The sequence below is a fragment of the Scyliorhinus torazame genome, chromosome 1, assembly GCF_047496885.1.
Source record: "Scyliorhinus torazame isolate Kashiwa2021f chromosome 1, sScyTor2.1, whole genome shotgun sequence".
NCBI lineage: Eukaryota > Metazoa > Chordata > Chondrichthyes > Carcharhiniformes > Scyliorhinidae > Scyliorhinus > Scyliorhinus torazame.
The window spans coordinates 121,799,063-121,820,131 of NC_092707.1; the positions used below are offsets into that span (position 1 = coordinate 121,799,063).

The 21,069-nt window shown below is 46.9% G+C and overlaps 1 protein-coding gene and 1 pseudogene across 3 annotated transcripts in view; both read left to right on the forward strand.

Moving 5' to 3' along the window:
- Positions 1-405: 405 nt before the first annotated feature.
- LOC140411613 (sestrin-1-like) overlaps positions 406-21,069 on the forward strand; it is a 157,522-nt gene continuing 136,858 nt past the window's right edge. The window contains exons 1-3 of one of the 3 annotated variants that reach the window (XM_072500674.1): positions 406-534; positions 3,172-3,287; positions 17,456-17,864. In XM_072500674.1, coding sequence (XP_072356775.1) covers positions 17,553-17,864 — 312 coding nt within the window. In that variant the 5' untranslated portion in view covers positions 406-534; positions 3,172-3,287; positions 17,456-17,552. Of the gene's footprint in view, positions 535-3,171; positions 3,288-17,203; positions 17,288-17,455; positions 17,865-21,069 lie in introns of those variants that run through there. The other 2 variants (XM_072500683.1, XM_072500680.1) reach the window with 2 other exon arrangements.
- LOC140430897 (U2 spliceosomal RNA) lies at positions 12,625-12,834 on the forward strand (annotated as a pseudogene).

Sequence of the window (21,069 nt, forward strand, 5' to 3'; positions counted from 1 at the left end):
TTTTGTAAAAGGCACATTTTGAATGCTTCAAGCAGATGAAAACTGTATGTTTCCATTGTATGACACCTGCCTGACAGGAACCAACAAATCACCATTGCCCTTGAAAGGATCCACAATTTAGGTGTTAGCTGTTGTTCAAAGCTACTGGAGCATATAATGTTTCACAGCCGGTCGTTAATTTATTTTGCAAATTAACTTGCAGAATTACACATTTGATCTATATACACGTACATACGAGCACAAAAAGCCTTTCCAGATGGCAATTCCTAGAGACCAGTTTGAAGCTGTTTTCATAATTCTGTACTGCTGTGTTAGTGACATTATTAACGTGAGTCTCTCACAAGCAGCAGCAAGGGAAGAAATGGTGGGTTAGTTGCTACTTGCTGCCTCAGGCAAGGTTACTCCATAATTATTAACAGTTGTGCAAGATCTATGTCTGAAGCTCGTGGCGTAAACACAGCATATATAAAAGCAACTTGCCTAACTTCATGCAAAAATATAAAATCACACGAAATGGAGTCAGGATCTGACATGGTTGGTAAAACGTGTTACTTGAGTACACATTTTAAAATTTTACTTTTAAAGTTTTGTGAATGACTTTGTCTCTAAATATTTGGTCGCTAAAGTTAAATTGCCAGAGCTGCTATCTTCATCTATTGTTCAGTTCTAAAGTCCGAATTTGTTTAATCAGTTTATAGGCCTTAATGAATGTATTTTGAATCTTTCTTGAAAATAGCCAAATATGCTTTTGAGTAATTCATAAATGACCTGTACTGAATATGGGTCTATCTCTTTGAAATTTACAGAGCTGAATTACACCAGCAATTATACTGTTAAGTCTGCAAGTGTGACTGTTACTTTAATTCTTTGCCTACACCCACACTGACCTTGCTGTCCTCCGACACCCACATTGTTCAAATGAAGCTCAAGGTACAGCATCTCATCTTTCATTTATGCATTTCACACTCAATATTTTCGATCAAAGGTTATGATTTTGTTGTTTCCTTTTAAGACTGCTATTTTTATTTCTGTACGATATCACCCTTCTCCTTTTGTCTTTCACCATCATCGGTTTTGTTATTTAATCTTTCACCATCATCTGTTTTGTTATTTAATCTTTCCTGCCTTCCACGCTATCACAGTCCTCCCATTCTGTTCACTGCTTCTTCCCATTTCCTGCCTCTGTACTGCTTAAAGCCTGTTAAATCCCTTAACTTTTTCCAGTTCTGATGAAAGGTCATTGACCTGAAACATTGGGCAAGATTCTCTGGCCTCCACGTGCGTGGAGTATTTCTCGGAGATGTGAGGTCGGCCGGTGGCCGGATCTTCTGGTCCCATTGCCATCAATGGAAATTCCCGTTGAATCTACCCCATGCCATCGGGAAACTGTGGCAGTGGTGCACCATCAGAGGACTGGACGATCCCGCCAGGGTGAACAGCTGGAAGATCTTGCCCATTATCTCTGTTTCTCTGCCCACGGATGCTGCTTGACCTGCTGAGTATTTCCAGCATTTCTATTTTTATTGCAGATTTCCAGAACCTGCAGTTTGCTTTTCTATTGAACCTGCCCCTGGTTGATTTTTTTTCCCACCTTAGTAGAGAAAGCTGATTTTTGCAAACCTGACTGACAACACAGAGCATTCAGTGAATCTGGGATTTCCCCGGTCTATATGGCTCATACAGTCATTTTAATCACTGAACTTGAATACCATGTATAAATTGTTCAGTAAATAAGAAGCTGGGCTAATCATTTGATTGGTGATCTTTATTATAGTAAAAAAAAATGCAGAAGCTTTATTATTATAAATTTTATTTAAAATATTAGAACAATTATTTGTCGAATGGTTCGTTAGACACTTTTTGAAAGTTTATTGCTGTATCTGATTTTCAACAATTAGGCCGAATAGCCTCTTTCTGTACTGTAGGGATTCTATGGATCTTAAATGTTTTAAATGCAAGGATAAGATTTTAAACAAAATAATCTTAATATTTTGCCATGAAAAAAAACCTCTTTGTATTGTTTTTATATGTGAACTCAATGTACCTTTCCCCTGAAGTAGACACTGGTGCTATTTTTTAAGGATGTCCTATATTTAAGTAAGGAATCAGTTTCCTAATCTACCTGGTTCTATTTCTTTCCATTCATCTTTCTGGTTAAATGAACTGACTGACATATTCTAACTATTTCATCCGCCATTGTAGCATTTACATCTCTTAGAAAAATGGAGGGCAGGTTGCAGGAGAATGGAATTAAGCAGAGACTATTGCCTGAGCCAACCTTTGTGCATTTATTCAACTGGAATGGAGTAACAGAAATTAACGTTCATTTTCTTAAATGTCTCCTTATTTGTGACAGAGTCACATTATTACTGTGTCAAATTAAGAAATGCAACTCTTTTCACTATTCCTTTAAAATGCAACTAGATTTATTTAAAAAAAAACATTTACATTGAGTTTTGGATCTTGTTTGGATTTTAGCCACATTTTAAAGAAAGTTATTGGTAAAGTATTGTACATTCCTATCTGTGTATACTGGTATATGTTTATGAGACCCTGGTGTCATTAACACTATATTTTCTATTATTAGTTTTTAATTGTGGAGATGCATTGTTTGTGTTACAACATGTGTTATTATAAAAATATTTTGTCACACTACACCATCTTGCTGACCACGTTAAACTTTGGAAGATCATATATTTTTCAAGACACAACAGCAAAATAACTTTGAACAGTTCAGATCTGTATGCAGATTGTTTTTCCCACCTGAGTGATGTTAAAATTGTGGCAGAAGGCAATGCTTGTACTAAAATGTGAGAGTGCCTTTTCAGATTTTGGATTCTCTGGATATCCATCAAATGTAGTTGGGGATGGCAAGTGTGCCGGTGTTACCCCATCAGTCAGCTGGTTGCAATTTATACTGCTCTGTAACCATAGATCTCAGCAGCTATCTTTACCTCAAACTCAAGAACTAGAAATTGGACTTGGTGAAATTAACAGATGACAGGGTGGGTTATGAGGAACGGGATTAAACCGTTATGCTGGAAAAGAGGATGAGTGAATATCATACAGTATTATGGATGGTATTAAACTAATAGCACTAACAATTGCTTCAGATGAGGACACAGTTTATCCCTTTTGCTAACTATTGCTCCTTTCCTTTTTTCATCCCAGGGGCTCCATCTCCCCAACCAGCCTCAATCTCATGGTAAATTACTACTGCTTCAGTCTCAGCCTATGCATTAATAATACTCTAGGGGCCATGGTACAATACGGTTCTCTGCTTAAAGGTAGGTGCAAGGTTCATTGTCTGCTGATTCTTAATACTGAGGCCTTTTTTTTGGTCAGTTTTTGTCAGTGGTGGTTTGCCATCTTCTTCCACTCTCAGGGGCAGAGTGAGGAGACAGGTCTGCAGGGACCATATGACCACTATAACTCCTCCACATTACCTTGGAATGTGTTATGTGTTATTCTCTCATCTTTGTTAATTTAGACATTTTTCACATAAATTAAAACTCGCTGTTTAATACAAACAATATTGCTTCACCTAAGAACAGTCTGTAACCACTGTTCACTAAACAACTGCAGCTGGGAGTACCAATTTTGCGAAGGATTCTAGTCAAATTGGAAGCATTACTCTAACTTTATCGATAGCATTTGAACTGCTCTAGCATTCCTGCAACATAATTTAAAATAGAATAAGATTGAGAAATGTTTAGAGTTGAGAAATTTCCTTTAGTTCTGTATATTGTTTTCCTTTGATTCTATTCACTGGTGTCAGCTGTGGCTCAGTGGGTAGCACACTTGACTGAGTCAGAGCATTGTGGGCCCATGTCCCACCACAGAGACAGAGGGAGTGCTGTACTGTTGGAGGTGTTGTGTCATCTTTCAATTAAGTACATAGAACATACAGTGCAGAAGGAGGCCATTCGGCCCATCGAGTCTGCATCGACCCACTTAAGCCCTTACTTCCACCTTATCCCCGTAACCCAATAACCCCTCCTAACCTTTTTGGTCACTAAGGGAAATTTTTCATGGCCACTCCACCTAACCTGCACGTCTTTGGACTGTGGGAGGAAACCGGAGCACCCGGAGGAAAGCCACGCAGACATGGGGAGAATGTGCAGACCCTGCACAGACAGTGACCCAGCGGGGAATCGAACCTAGGACCCTGGTGCTGTGAAGCCACAGTGCTATCCACTAGTGCTACCGTGATGCCCTGATGTTAAACTGAGGCCTCATATGCTCACAATAGGTGTATACAAGATTCCATAGCACTAGTCTGAAGAAGAACCGGGAAGTTCTCTTTTGTGTCCTTCTCATTATTCTTCAATCAACATCACTAAATCAGATTATCTGGTTATTAGCACTTTGCTGTTTGTGGTAGGTTAGTTGTGCACCTGTGTGCAGGTTGGTTGCTGTCGTTCCTCTTTTACATAAGTGACGACAATGCAAAAGTACTTCCTTGGCTGTAAAATGCTGAAACATCCTAAGGTCATGAAAGGTGCCAGATAAATGCAGGTTTTTCTTATCCTTCATTTTCAAGAGATTGTGATTCTTGTTGGGCACTGTTCCCTGAGGACAATTCAACTCAATTTTTCAGTGCCTGATCAAAGTGACCATTCTTCCCAAGCACTTGGCCAGTGAGCGTTAGTGCACTGGTAGCATGGGCTATTTGGGAAGCAAAGATAGGGCAGCACGGTGACAGTGGTTAGCACTGCTGCCTTAAGGCGCTGGGGTCCCAGGTTCAATCCTGGCCCTGGGTCACTGTCCGTGTGGAGTTTGCACATTCTCCCCGTTTTTGCGTGGATTTCGCCCCCACAACCCAAAGATGTGCAGGGTAGGTGGATTGGCCACGCTAAATTGCCCCTTAATTAGAAAAAATGAATTGGGTACTCTAAATTTATTTTTAAAAAAGGAAAGCAAAGATCGTTTTAAGGGATTTTTTTGTATATTGGTAAACATTAAAAACAAAGTATAATTTTCGGTGGGCTTAGTTTAATGCTTCTGTGCCTGGAAGGGTCCTGCCATTAGATTCATGCTGGACAAAGGTATTTGTATGTGTGGGGGCTGGTTTGAATTCCAACTGAGATTTTATTGTGATAGAGAAAGCCATTACGTGAAAAAAACATCAATAAGCCAGCAGAGGTATACAGGCATTGCTTAGCAACTAGAGGTTCTTGTCAAGGTAAAACAAAAAAACTTTCCTTTGTTCTTAGTTTTTAAATTTGAAAGCCAGAGAATGCCGGAGCAGTTGCAGATAGAGAGCAGGAGAGGAAACATTTCTCAGTTTTGCTGTACACTGGAATAATGTGCAAGAAAGCAAGCTCCAGAGAAATTAAATGATGTCTGGTTCTAGAAGCCTGGAAATAAACAGGATACTGTTCAAGCGCACCACAGACAAAGTTGAGAAGAACTCGGCGAGTGAGAAACTAGGTTTCTTAAAGTAATCCTAAAGGTTCCTCAAAAAACCAAAGGTTTGGAATGTCTTACTACAGTCTGTGAAACAAATTTTAAAGTCATTGGGAAGACAATATTGGCTGGATATCAGAGTTTGTGTAACAGTGGAAGTCAGTCAAGGCAAAGAAATCCTGAAGGGTTGGTGTAAACTCCTGGAGTGGATTCAGTGATAAAAGTGGAGCGAAAGCTCGGTTCAGAAGAGTCTTTTGGAAAATGTGGATTGGATTTTGAAATGCAAACCACTCATGGCAAGCATGATTATGAGAGAAGATTTTAAAGCGTGTTTTGGGGTTTAGAGTTGGAAACTTCTGTGACAATCATCTGGAAGTATTCTGAGGAGAAAACCACACACACTAGCTTGATTTCAGAGAACAGTGTGTATTTGATCACAGCCAAACTCTATTTAAAAAGGGATTTTGTGTGTTAATGAGACTGTAGCTTCACGTGTACTGTGCTATCTGTTTTAATCTTAAAACCTGTGTGTATTTGTTAAGCTACGGGGCAATTGTAGGAGCATTGTATTATGATCCATTTTTTTCATGTTTAATAAATGTCTCTTTCTTATTAAAATTAATTAGCGGTTATGTGACTCTGTTCCTCCATGTTTCATTTTTTAAAAAAGTAAATGTTAAGATATATATATATATTTTAAAAAATATATTTATTAAAGTTTTTAACACAATTTTTCTCCCTTACAAACAATAACCCCCCACACCTCGTAACAAAAAAAAGCAAGAAATCGCGCAGAGCAAGATATATACATGGCAAAATGATATATTTACACAGCTTTGTACACTGGCCCTCTCCCGTACGTGCCAGTTTCCCCAACCCTTCATGTTATCTCTTGCTCACCCACCCTCCCCGGCAGTCCCCCCTTCCCCCTCCCTCCCAGGACGTCCCCCCCCCAAGGTTGCTGCTGCTGCTGACCGACCTTCCTCTAACGCTCCACGAGATAGCCTAAGAACGGTTGCCACCGCCTGTAGAACCCCTGCGCAGACCCTCTCAAGGTGAACTTAATCCTCTCCAACTTTATGAACCCAGCCATATCATTTATCCAGGCCTCCAGGCTGGGGGGCTGCGCCTCCTTCCACATTAGCAAGATCCTTCGCCGGGCTACTAGGGACGCAAAGGCCAGAATGCCAGCCTCTTTCGCCTCCTGCACTCCCGGTTCGTCCACTACTCGGCTTGACCTGGACTTTCACCACCTGAGATATTGCTCCCGCCACTCCTCTCCAGAACCCCTCCAGTGCCGGGCATGACCAAAACATATGGACATGGTTCGCCGGGCTCCCTGAGCACCTTCCGCATCTGTCCTCTACCCCAAAGAACCTACTCAACCTCGCCCCCGTCAAGTGCGCTCTGTGGACCACCTTAAATTGTATCAGGCTGAGCCTGGCACACGAGGAGGAGGAATTAACCCAACTAGGGCATCAGCCCACAGATCTTCCTCGATCTCCTCCCCCAGCTCCTCCTCCCATTTACCCTTCAACTCTTCGACCAGCACTTCCCCCTCTTCTTTCAACTCCTGGTGTATTTCCGACACCTTGCCCTCCCCGACCCATACTCCCAAGATCACCCTATCTTGAACTTCTTGTGCCGGGAGCAACGGGAATTCCCTCACCTGTCGCCTCACAAAAGCCCTCACCTGCATATATCTAAAGGCATTTCTCGGGGGTAACTCGAACTTCTCCTCCAGTGCCCCTAGGCTCGCAAACGTCCCGTCGATGAACAGGTCCCCCATTCTTCCAATCCCCGCTCGATGCCCGGGACAAACCGGTGGTTACACCTGATCGGGGACCACACCGATGCTCCCATTGCACCGTGGTGCCTTCTCCACTGGCCCCAGATCCTTAGCGTTGCTGCCACCACCGGGCTCGTGGTATACTTTGTCGGCGAGAGCGGCAGCGGTGCCGTCACCAACGCCCCCAGGCTCGTTCCTTTACAGGACGCCATCTCCATCCTCTTCCATGCCACCCCCTCACCCTCCATAACCCACTTGCTGATCATCGCCACATTTGCTGCCCAGTAGTAGCTCCCCAGGTTTGGCAGCGCCAACCCTCCTCGGTCCCTACTGCGTTCCAGGAACCCTCTCCTTACTCTCGGGGTCTTATTCGCCCACACAATCCCCATAATACTCCTGCCTACTCTCTTAAAAAAGGCCTTAGTGATCACGATGGGAAGGCACTGAAACACAAACAAAAACCTCGGAAGGCCCACCATTTTGACCGACTGCACTCTACCCGCCAGCGAGAGCGGTAGCATGTCCCATCTTTTAAAATCTTCCTCCATTTGCTCCACCAACCTCGTCAGATTCAGTTTATGTAGGGTCCCCCAACTCCTGGCTATCTGGATCCCCAGATACCGAATGCTCCCCTCCGCCCTCCTCAGCGGTAGGTCCCCTATCCCTCTTTCTTGGTCCCCCGCCTGTAATACAAAGAGCTCACTCTTCCCTACATTGAGCTTATAGCCCGAAAACTCCCCAAACTCCCTTAGAGTCTGCATGACCTCCACCATCCCCTCCATTGGATCCGCCACGTACATCAACAGGTCATCCGCATATAGCGACACCCGATGCTCTTCTCCCCCTCGGACCACCTCCCTCCATTTATTACTCTCCCTCAATGACATGGCCAATGGTTCGATCGCCAATGGGAACAACAGGGGGGACAGGGGGCACCCCTGCCTCGTCCCTCGGTACAGTCGAAAGTACTCCGACCTCCGCCGGTTCGTCACTACACTCGCCATCGGGGCTCTGTAAAGGAGCTTAACCCAACTGATAAACCCTCCCCCGAACCCAAACCTACGCAACACCTCCCAGAGGTACTCCCACTCTACTTGGTCAAAGGCCTTCTCCGCGTCCATAGCTGCCACTCTCTCCGCCTCTCCCTCCTCCGATGTCATCATTATCACGTTTAAGAGCCGCCGCACATTGGTGTTTAGTTGCCTGCCCTTTACAAACCCCGTCTGGTCCTCGTGGATTACCCCCGGGACACAGTCCTCGATCCTCGTGGCCAGCACTTTTGCCAGCAACTTTGCATCCACATTGAGGAGCGAGATCGGCCTGTACGATCCACATTGCAGTGGGTCTTTGTCCCGCTTTAGGATCAAAGAAATTGTCGCTTCCAACATTGTCGGGGGCAGGGTCCCCTCCTCTCTTGCCTCATTAAAGGTCCTCACCAGTAGCGGGGCCAACAGGGCTGCGTACTTCCTGTAGAACGACACCGGGAATCCGTCCGGTCCCGGGGCCTTCCCCGCCTGCATGCTCTCCAAACACTTGCTCAGCTCCTCGAACCCAATTGGTGCCCCCAAACCAGCCACCTCTTGCTCCTCCACCCTCGGGAATCTCAGTTGATCTAGGATTCGGCTCATCCCCTCTTCCCCCGCTGGGGGCTGGGATCTGTACAGCTCTTCATAAAAGGCCTTAAATACCTCGTTTATTTTCGTCGCACTCCGAACCGTGGCTCCCCTTCCATCTTTGACTCCCCTTATTTCCCTTGCTGCCATCCTCTTAAGGAGCTGGTGTGCCAGCATCCGACTAGCCTTTTCCCCATACTCGTAGGTCGCCCCCTGCGCTTTCCTCCACTGTGCCTCCGCCTTCCCTGTGGTCAACAGGTCAAACTCCGTCTGGAGCCGTCGTCTTTCCCCAAGTAATCTTTCCTCCGGGGCCTCTGCGTATCTCCTGTCCACTCTTAAAATCTCCCCCACTAACCTCTCCCTTTCCATACCCTCTGTCTTCTCCCTATGAGCCCTAATGGAGATTAGCTCTCCCCTGATCACCGCCTTCAACGCCTCCCATACCACCCCCACCCGCACCTCCCCATTGTCGTTGGCCTCCAAGTATCTTTCGATACACCCCCTCACCTTCCCACACACCACCTCGTCCGCCAACAGTCCCACATCCAGCCGCCACAACGGGCGTTGGTCCCTCTCCTCTCCCAGCTCCAGTTCCACCCAGTGCGGGGCATGGTCCGAAACGGCTATGGCCGAATACTCCATCCCCTCCACCCTCGGGATGAGCGCCCTACCCAGAACAAAGAAATCTATCCAGGAGTAGGCTTTGTGTACATGGGAGAAGAAAGAAAATTCCCTGGCCTGCGGCCTTGCAAACCGCCATGGGCCCACTCACCCCATCTGACCCATAAACCCCCTAAGTACCTTGGCCGCCGCCGGCCTCTTTACAGTCCTTGATTTGGAGCGGTCCAGTGCTGGATCCAACACTGTATTGAAGTCCCCTCCCATTATCAGGCCGCCTATCTCCAGGTCCGGAATACGCCCCAACATGCGCTTCATGAATCCTGCATCATCCCAGTTCGGGGCGTATCCGTTTACCAACACCACCCACGTCCCTTGCAGCCTACCGCTCACCATTACATATCGCCCTCCATTGTCCGCTACAATAGTCTTGGCCTCAAATGACACCCGCTTTCCCACCAATATTGCCACCCCTCTATTCTTCGCGTCCAGTCCCGAGTGGAATACCTGTCCTACCCATCCCTTTCTTAACCTGACCTGGTCCGCCACCTTCAGGTGTGTCTCTTGGTGCATGACCACGTCCGCCTTCAGTCCCCTTTAAGTGCGCGAACACTCGAGCCCTCTTCACCGGCCCATTCAGGCCCCTCACATTCCACGTTATCGGGGCTCTCACCACCCCCCCCCCCCCCCCCCCCCCCCACCCCCACCCCCCCGCCGCCAACTAGCCATCTCCTTTTCTGGGCCAGTCCCGTGTCCACGCCTCCCTCACCCTCCAGCGGGGGATCCGCGTCCCGACCACCTCCTCTGTGTCCCATTCCCTTTCGGCCAGTGCAGCAGCAACCTCCCCCCCCCCCCCCACCGCTAGACTCCTGTCTAGCTTTTTTGCTCCCCCCATGTCACTCCCGTAAGTCAGCTGATGCCTGCTGACCCCGGCTTCCCCCGCCGTCCCATTGACCTCCCTGTGTGGGAGTCTCCCAATCAATATGCATTTCTTCGTTCCCCTTCCGGCCTTTCTTCCCGCGCGCGGGAAAAAAACCCGCGCTTTCCAAAGCCCGCTCCGCCCCCTCTGGCGCAGCTCCTGTCACGGTCTTGTCTCTCTCCCCCAGCCCATGTAACATTTCCTGCGCGTGATTGACCCCCTATATACAACAACTATCACACATCAAACCTCAAACATCCCCCCCACCCTCACAAACCCTCAGTTAGAGTCCAACTTTTCGGCTTGTACAAAGGTCCACGCCTCTTCAGGCGTTTCGAAGTAATAGTGTTGGTCCTTGTATGTGACCCACAGTCGCGCTGGCTGCAGCATTCCGAATTTCACTTCTTTCCGGTACAATGCCGCTTTGGCCCGGTTGAAACCCGCTCTCCGCTTTGCAACCTCCGTGCTCCAGTCCGGGTATATTCGGATCTCTGCATTGTCCCACTTACTGCTCCGCTCCTTCTTGGCCCATCTCAGGACCCACTCTCTGTCCGTGAACCGGTGGAACCTCACCACCATCGCCCTTGGCGACTCATTTGCCTGGGGCTTCTTCGCCAGCACCCGATGTGCCCCGTCCAACTCCAGCGGCCTCGAAGGGGCCTTCGTGCCCATCATCGCCTCGAGCATCGTGCTCGCGTATGCCCCGGCATCGGCCCCCTCCACTCCCTCAGGGAGACCCAGGATTTTCAGATTCTTTCTCCTCGACCTGTTCTCCAGGTCTTCGAGTCTCCCCGCCCACCTCTTGTGTAGCGCCTCATTCTGCTCCACTCTCACTGCCAGGCCCACGAGCTCATCCTCGTTCTGACTGACTCTTTTCTGTACCTCCTGGATCTTAACTTCTTGGGCCTTCTGGGTGATCCCGAGTCCTTCAATTGCCGAAAGCATAGGCGCCAATATCTCCTTGCGCATCTCCTCGCGCTGCTCCTTGAAGCAGCGTTTGATGAACTCCTGCAGCTCCCTTTTGTCCCTGGCCACCGCCATTTTGTTTTCTTTCCCTCGCTTCTCCCGTTGCTCCAGTGCCGCTCCTTTGGCCGTTACACTTCTGGTCCGTTTCATAGAAGTTGGAGGGGGACCTCTCTCTTCCCGTCCCCATGGGTTGCGTCAAAGAAAGTTCCGTTGGGGCTCCTCTAATGAGCCCGAAAGTCCGTGGTAGCGGGAGCTGCCGAATCGTGCGGTTTAGCTCCGCATAGCTGCAACCGGAAGTCAATGTTAAGACATTTTAAGCGAGGGTTCCATTCTGGGATCTTCTCGTCCAATTGTAACATCAACTGGGATCATAACATAAGAACATAAGAACTAGAAGCAGGAGTAGGCCATCTGGCCCCTCGAGCCTGCTCCACCATTCAATGAGATCATGGCTGATCTTTTGTGGACTCAGCTCCACTTTCCGGCCCGAACACCAAAACCCTTAATCCCTTTATTCTTCAAAAAACTATCCATCTTTATCTTATAAACATTTAATGAAGGAGCCTCAACTGCTTCACTGGGCAAGGAATTCCATAGATTCACAACCCTTTGGGTGAAGAAGTTCCTCCTAAACTCAGTCCTAAATCTACTTCCCCTTATTTTGAGGCTATGCCCCCTAGTTCTGCTTTCACCCGCCAGTGGAAACAACCTGCCCGCATCTATCCTATCTATAACAGGGCTAAATGGCTTACTTCTATGCTGTAAACATTCTCTGACTTGATGATTTAATTTGTCGTATTGTAGCCTGGACTGAGCCTAACTTCAGATGTGCATGTGAGACAAAAGGAACGGGGATGAGCGCAGCCTGCTGATAATGGCAGAAACAGTGATCCCATCATCCTGTTTAAGGTTAACCAATTCAGACAGCAGATTGAGGATGAAACCAGCCATATTCCTGTTCTTTGGTCCATGAAGCATGGTAAAATCCACAACCATCAGGTGAAGTTACAATTCCACTTCTCCTTGAATACCCTGTCCCAAAGGCAGGTCTGACCCACAGCACCATGGATAAGGCAAAGAGGCAGGTCCCAAATCCATCCCAGCCAGAACAGGGATCAAACTCCATGCTGTTGACACCAATCTGATGCACACCACCATCCAGGCAACTAGCTCCTCCTGAAGGGTTGCTCTGGCAACATACATTTTCACATGCATGTTGTAGCCTGAAGCTTTCAGTGGTGATGGTAGAGGCTTCCATATTCATTCCATCACATAGCTGACCAGGAATCGTCCCTGATTTTAATGCTCTTACTGCTTCTTGGCCATTTGGCTAAGATCAAGTGTAGGATCAAGCCCAAGGTCAGACCCGATCCTATCATTTTGGATCTAGTTTGTCTCTCTTGTGGGGACCATGAAATGGATTCAATTTCAATTGTTTTTTGGAGCAAGCAAAGAGATTAATCAGGGCTTACCCTGTCCACTCTGCACATTGGCTTTGTAACTTTAAGACAGGAATAAAATAAAATAAAAATATCTCCTCCTCTTACCACTGGTGTGTATGTTGGAAGGATTTACAAGTTGATACTCAACCTGTTTGCCTGTGTTATGAATGCACCTTCCTTGGCCATTGAGTCCTAGGGTGGGACTGACTCAAACAGGAATGCTACCTACTGAGCCACAAGGTTTTCACTATAATAGTTCTAAATGTTGCGAGTACAATTTCGAAACTTTGGGCTCTCAGAAGTTTACAGAAATTAATTGCTGTCGTATGACACAGAAGGACTGTAGTTTGAAAGCCAAGTTTCTTTTTACAAAATACACTGTGCACAGTCTCAGCTGTGGTTCAATGGGTAGTCCCACTCTCACCTCTAAGCCAGAAGATTGTGGGTTTACGTTCCACTCTAGACTGAGGATATAAACTAAGGTTTACAATCCAGTGCAGTATTCAGGGAGTGCGGCACTTCAGAGGTGCCATCTTTCCAATGAGACTGAGGTGCTAGATGCTCTCTCTGATATAAAATATACTGTGACACTGTTTTGAGGAAGAGCAACAGAGGGGTTATTTCCTGTGTGTCATGATATGCAGACACACACATAATCATATACAGGCAGGCACAGACAAGCAGCTAATGGACACAGAGAACAGGACATGACCAATTAACAGGCAGGACACTCGGGTGGGATCTGACTATAAAAGACAAGAGGCACTGACACTCCACCTCTTTCCACTGATGAACATCTAGAGAGCCAGTCAAGGGTGCTGTTACAATCTCACACCTCCACCACGTGGTTAAGAGCTAGTCTAGTTCAGTCAGACAGAGTAACCACACTTAAGTTAGCAGAGAGTCGAACTCACAGAGAACTGTGCTATTAGTTCAATAAACCTGATTGAACTAACTTCAAGGTCTGTAGTATCTTTTTGATCCAAGCTGCATCCAGTTGCAGCCAGTGTTATACCAGTGTACCTAACACGGCATGATACCAGGAGACTACTAATTTAAGGTGGCTTACCTCAGTCCGTTCTGTGCCGACCAGCAACTGTATCCTGGCACCATGGAGAAGATTCAGGCTCCTCACCAGCTCAGGACCTCCGGCAATCTCAGTGCCAACTGGCGGACATTCAAGCAAAAGTTTCTGCTGTACATCGCAGCCTCAGACCTCGAGGGTGCGTCTGATGCAAGAAAGATTACGCTTCTCCTCTCGACAGCGGGTGATCAAGCCATCAAACACTTGAACTCGTTTCACTTCACCGAAGGCCAGGACAAGACAAAGTTTCAGACCATCCTGGACAAGTTTGATAGTCACTGTGAAGTGGACACCAATATAATCTTCGAGCGTTACATATTCAAACAACGTTTTCAAGGTAAAGATGAATCTTTCAATGCCTTCTTAACTAACCTCCTCCGCCTGCTAGCTCTGTCCTGCAACTTTGGTGATATTGCTGACTCCATGATCAGAGACCAAATCGTGTTTGGAGTTCACTCTGATCCTCTGAGAGAGCAGCTCTGAAAACTCAAGCATATGACCCTGCCAGTCGCGATTGAAAAAGTACAGTGCATGAGCACGCAAAGAATCGGTATTCCCAATACAAATCGGCTGAAAATGAGAAACTTGCCTCCCACGAGGCAGAGAATGCGCAGGCCAGCTCCCGGATGCAGTGCCTCAGCATTGAAGACAGCGGCCATCTCATGCGCTTTGACCTAGTCTACATGCCTGACAAGGAGCTCATCATTGCCAATACACTGTCCCGCTCCATCACCGTGCCTCGTGAACCACTAAACATCATCCGGCAAATTGAGTCACAGGTTGAGTCAAAGGTGCAGCTGTGTGCTAGCACCCTCCCGGCATCTGATGAGAAGGTGATTCGTATCCGTGAGGAGACAGCCAAAGACCCCCTCTTACAGCATGTTGTGCAACACCTAGCCAATGGCTGGCAAAAAGAGCAGTGCCCTCAATTTTTCAATGTAAAGGACGACCTAACGGTGGTTGATGGTATCCTCCTCAAAATGGACCGGATTGTAACTCCACACAGTCTCCAGAGCTTGGTGCACCGTCAAATCCATGAGGGCCACCTGGGTGTGGAAAAGTGCAGACGCAGAGCCAGGCAGGTTGTCTACTGGCCCGGGATCAGCCAGGACATCGTGAACATAGTCCTTAACTGTGCGACCTGTCAACGCTTCCAGCCAGCGCAGAGTAAGGAGACACTTCAGCAGCATGAAATCGAAACCTCTCCTTGATCCAAGGTTGGCATCGACCTCTTTCATGCAAATGGTCGTGATTACGTGTTAATCATTGATTATTTTTCCAATTACCCTGAAGTCGTGAAGCTCTCAGACCTCACATCTCGGACCGTCATCAAGACCTGTAAGGTGACGTTCCCCAGGCATGGTATCCCACTCACTGTCATGAGTGACAATGGCCCGTGCTTCAGCAGCCATGAATAGTCTCTGTTTGCCCAGTCATATCAGTTCAAACACGTCACTTCCAACCACACTATCCGCAGTCAAACGGAAAAGCTGAGAAAGGAGTGCACATAGTGAAGCAGCTCATCTGCAAGGCCGTGGATTCTGCGTCTGACATTCATCTTGCGCTGCTTGCATACAGGGTGACCCCACTGTCCATTGGCATGTCACCGGCTCAACTCCTGATGAACAGGGACCTGCGAATGACACTTCCAGCCACACACTTGCCCAACCTGGATCACCTCCCGGTGCTGCAGAAGGTGCAGCAACTCCGAGACCTGCAAAAACAGAGCTATGATGCTCATGCCACCGATTTGCCCATGTTATACCCGTCAGACACTGTTCGGGTCAAGATCCCTGATGGAGGCTGGTCAGCTCCAGCTGTCGTTGTTCAACAGGCTGCCCTCCGCTCGTATGTTGTGCGTCTGGCTGATGGTTCTGTTGTGCGACGAAACAGACGGGCACTGCGCAAAGTTGTCTGCCACAACCACATTCTTCTCCGTTTCCTTCTGTTGTTTTGCCACCTCCTGATACCTCGACTCACAAGGCCACCAGTCAGGCTTCAATCCTGCCCATCAAGGCGCTGTCGTCCCCACCACCACCTCTCCGGCGGTCGACCAGGATCAGACGCAAGCCACAGAGACTGGACTTATGAACATTTGTTCTGTTTGCTTTGTTCTGTGTTCTCGCATTAGACAGCTGTTTTCCATGTACATATGTTCACATCCACTGCATGTATATATGTTAATATTGACCTATTCTTGTAAATACGTTCACATATGTCATCCAAACATTAAAAAAGGGGAGATGTCACGATATGCAGACACACACATAATGATATACAGGCAGGCACAGACAAGCAGCTAATGGACAGAGAACAGGACATGACCAATAAGCAGGCAGGGCACTCAGGGGTGGGGTCTGACTATAAAAGACACGAGGCACTCATACTCCGCCTCTTTCCACTGCTGAACATCTAGAGAGTCAGTCAAGGGTGTTGTTACAATCTCACACCTCCACCACATGGCTAAGAGCTAGTCTGGTTCAGTCAGATAGGGTAACCACACTTAAGTTAGCAGAGTCGAACTCACAGAGAACTTTGCTAACTGTGTGATGCACGATCAATGACTACTAAAGCTAGGTTGTAGTCCAACTGAAGGCTTTAATAAGCTAGATGTTTCCCCCAGCAGCTCAGATAAAGAATGAAAGCTGCTGGGGCGGCACGGGCTCTTATACCACGCCTTGCAGGGCGGAGCTACCATACAGCTTGACCAATGGGAAACATACATTATCTATCAATGGTGTTCCAGCATTACTAGGTACCGTAATAGTTCTACACAGACTACCACACTGTGCTATTAGTTCAATAAACGTGATTGAACTAACTTCAAGGTCTGGAGTATCTTTTTGATCCAAGCTGCATCCAGTGTTATAGCAGTGTACCTAACACGACACTGTGTCCTCCCCAAATATTTGTCCCTCAAACAACATCACAAAAAACACGATCTGGTCATTATCACATTGATGTTTGTGGGAGTTTGCTGTCTGTATTTGGTTTGCTGCTTCGTTTGCTACATTACAACTGTGTTACTGGTCATGGGTTCTGTGGGTTCCTGCATGGCTAATAAGCCTGTTCTTAGAACAGCATCTTTGACCTCAATCTTGCGTTTCATGTCTGTGTTTCTTTTATTACAGGTCAGGACATAGATGTGTCTATATTCTGTATGAAACTCCCTGTCTTCACTGAGGAGCTGAGACTTGTCTCCAGTCAGCCCAGCTTCATTTGTATCATCGGTCAACAATGGGCCGTGGGCGTGCCTTTCAGGAGTGATCGCGCTGTGCTTGCCGGGTGTTGTAGTTTTCCAAGCCGCACTGCACAACTGCGAGAGACCGGTCTGAACTACAATCCCCAGAGCCCACCGCGCCCGGTGAGGCATGCGCAATGCCATCATATTCCAGTTTATTTCACGTCAAACAGTTGCGTCAGCTGCGGGAAATCATTCTCCCGGACGTAATGCTTTTTAAAATTAATATTTTGATTGTAATGTATTGCAAAAGTGGGACTATTAGCCAAGTCTATAGTATGTTTGTTGGAATAACTGTGTTTGTCAAATTATTGCAGGGGAAAAAGTTTTTAAAGTGAGATGTGACTTTAAAAACATTTTCTTGTTTCCTCCAGAGTTCCGCAGATGAGATAAAGACTGTGAAGAGCGACTTCTCTCCCTCAAGTTCTGGAACCCGGCTGTCTGCAGCATCTTTGACAGCTCCTTTCAGTGATGTCTCTGGATGGAGATGGAGGGGATTCAGGCTGCGCTCAAGCTGCAGCTTTGGAACCAGCTCAGGGCTGTGACATTGACAAATGGAGCGAGCTGATCTGCAGCCGGGAGGAGGGCAGCCGGGCGGCCGCGATGGACAGCACAGCTCGCACGGTGCAGAGCTGCCTTGACCAGCACTGTGGCCAGGATGGTGACCAAGTGCAGCCACCAGTTCAACTCCACAAACTCCTACTGCTTCTGCTGAGACTGTCACGAAGCTGCCCCTTCGCTGATGTCCGAGAGAAGAGCAGACACATTCTCCAAACTGTGCTGGTGAGTGTATGGCTGGAAGTGACAATCGCCTCTTTCATTGAATCTCCAAACATGTTGTTTACCATTTCCAAAAATCATGTCTAGGAAGGTTAATATATGCAGTTTACAATGTAAGAAAAATGTTTGATCTACTGTAATGGTCATTTTCAATCGGCTGCTTAAAGTTAGAAGGACATATGGTTTTGCAGATTAAGGGGTACGCCTACCCCTGTTTATCACAGTGTTTACAAAGTGCTTTGCGCTCTCACTTCCTTTCGAAATGTTTGCAATTAATATTCGGAGATTATCTGGGTTTGGCCTATTCTCCTGGGCGGAAAGTTGTACCATGTCCATTTGTAGCTGAGGAAGGTTTACCTAACGTATTGCAATTCAACCTTGCATCCAATGCGGCAGGTCGGATGTTAGTGTTGATGCTGTTCCTGGACAATCAAGGCAGCGAGGAGGACGGATTTACAATAAACTAGCAGCTTGTGCTTCTGGTCTTCCTCTCTCTCTCTCTCTCTGCAACTTGTTCCAGGAAGTCACCAGTTGAGGTAGTGATGGACTCTGGTGCATTGGCCCTTCTGGTAATTAAAACAAGTTTGCAAAAAGGTTAATAGGGGAAACTAGAAACGGATCCACTTGTGGCACCAAAAAGAGTCTAGAAATATAATTCATCCATTCACTATCTGCTGTACCACCTCAAGTTTGTGTCCTTTAGCATCCTTGGAGCTACTTATCCTATAAAAGGGAAAACATTATTGACTGCATTTCCTTGAGTTTTTAAAAAGGAAACTCTTGATTTACACCACCACAACAACTTAGTGCTTTTAATGTAATGGAACACCCTAAGGTACTTACAGTAGCACCATAAAGGAAAATTAGTTATCAAGCCATGTAAGAAGGTATTTGGGCAGCTGGCCACAAACTTGTTGGAAGAGGTAGGTTTTCAAGATTCTCCAAGGCAGAGGGCTTTAGGGAGGGAATTCGAGAACTTTGACAGCTTAAGGCATGGCCACCAATGATGGATCAATGAAAATCAGTAATTCTCAAGGGCCCTGAATTAAAGGAGCACAAATACCTTTGAGGGGTGAGTCCATGCTGGGACTTGAAAACAGGGGTGAGAATGTTTCTTAAATTGGCATGTTGCTTGTCCTGGTGCCAGTGGTCAGTGAGTACCGAGGTGAAGAATGAACAGGACTTGGTGTGACTAAGGAACTGGGCAGTAAAGTTTTGGATGGATGGCCTCAATTGGGTGGAACATGTTGGAGGCCTGTCAGGAGTCTATTGGATTAATCATGTCAGGGGAGAACCATAAGACATAGGAGCAGAATTCGGCCACTCGGCCCATCGAGTCTGCTCCGCCATTCAATCATGGCTGATATTTTTATCATCCCCATTCTCCTGCCTTCTCCCCATAACCCCTGATCCCCTTATTGATCAAAAAACTATCTATCTCTGTCTTAAAGACACTCAGTGATTTGGCCTCCACAGCCTTCTGCGGCAAAGAGTTCCAGAGATTCACCACCCTCTGGCTGAGAAATTCCTTCTCATCTCAGTTTTAAAGGATCGCCCCTTTAGTCTGAGATTGTGTCCTCTGGTTCTAGTTTTTCTGACAAGTGGAAACATCCTCTCCATGTCCACTCTATCTAGACAACGCAGTATCCTGTAAGTTTCAATAAGATCCCCCCTCATCCTTCTAAACTCCAACGAGTACAGACCCAGAGTCCCAACTGTTCCTCATACGACAAACTCTTCATTCCAGGGATCATTCCTGTGAACCTCCTCTGGACCCTTTCCAAGGCCAGCACATCCTTCCTTAGATATGGGGCCCAAAACTGCTCACAATACTCTAAATGGGGCCTGACCAGAGCCTGAGACAGTCTCAGAAGTACATCCCTGGTCTTGTATTCTAGCTCCCTCAACATGAATGCGAACATTGCATTTGCCTTCCTAACTGCCGGCTGAACCTTAAGAGAATCGTGAACAATGATTCCCCAATCCCTTTGTGCTTCTGATTTCCTAAGCATCTTCCCATTTAGAAAATAGTCTACGCCTCCATTTCTCCTTCCAAAGTGCATAATCTCACACTTTTCCACATTGTATTCCATCTGCCATTTCTTTGTCCACTCTCCTAGCCTGTCCAAGTCCTTCTGCTGCCTGCCTGCTTCCTCAATACTACCTGCCCCTCTACAGATCTCTGTATCATCTGCAAACTTAGCAACATGCCTTCAGTTCCTTCCTCCAGATCATTAATGTATATTGTGAAAATTTGTGGTCCCAGCACCGACCCCTGAGGTACACCACTAGCCACCGACTGCCATCCTGAAAAAGACCTCATTATCCCTACTCTCTGCCTTCTGCCAGTAGCCAATCCTCTACCATGCCAGGATCTTACCTTTAACACCATGGGCTCTTAACTTATTTAACAATTTCTTATGCGGCACCTTGTCAAAGGCCTTCTGGAAATCTAAATAAATCACGTCCACTGGTTCTCCTTTGCCTAAGTTCCTTGTTACTTCCTCAAAGAACTCTAACAGATTTGTCAGACATGACCTCCCCTTGACGAAGCCGTGCTGACTCAGTCCGATTTTATGCACTTCCAAGTACTCCGCAAACTCATCTTTAATAACGGACTCTAAAATCTTACCAATGACCGAAGTCAGGCTAACCGGCCTATAATTTCGAGTCTTCTGCCTCCCTCCCTTCTTAAACAGGGGAGGCTACATTGGCCATTTTCCAGTCCTCTGGGACCCTTCCTGCCTCCAGTGATTCCTGAAAGATCATCACCAATGCCTCCACAGTCTCCTGAGCTATCTCTTTTAGAACCCTGGGGTGTAGTCCATCCGGTCCAGGTGATTTATCCACCTTAAGACCTTTCTGTTTCCCCAGAACCTTTTCCTTAGTAATGGTCACTGCACTCACTTCTGTCCCCTGGTTCTTCTGGAGCTCTGGCATCCCACTGTTGATTTCAGCAACAGATGGGCTGAGGCAGGGACGGAGGAACCTTGTTACTTTGTGTTATGTACAGCTTTTAACTAAGGGTAGCCACCAACAGGTAATCTTCCTGTTATGGTTTCAAATTCAGCTTCAGAATTGTTAATATGGAATGCCAATACCCACCACACTCATTGGGGTGGAACAACTGCCTATCTCAATTGGGGGAGTAACATCAAAAAGGGTCTACTCTTCGGGTCAGCCATATAATCTAAAACATTCTAATAAG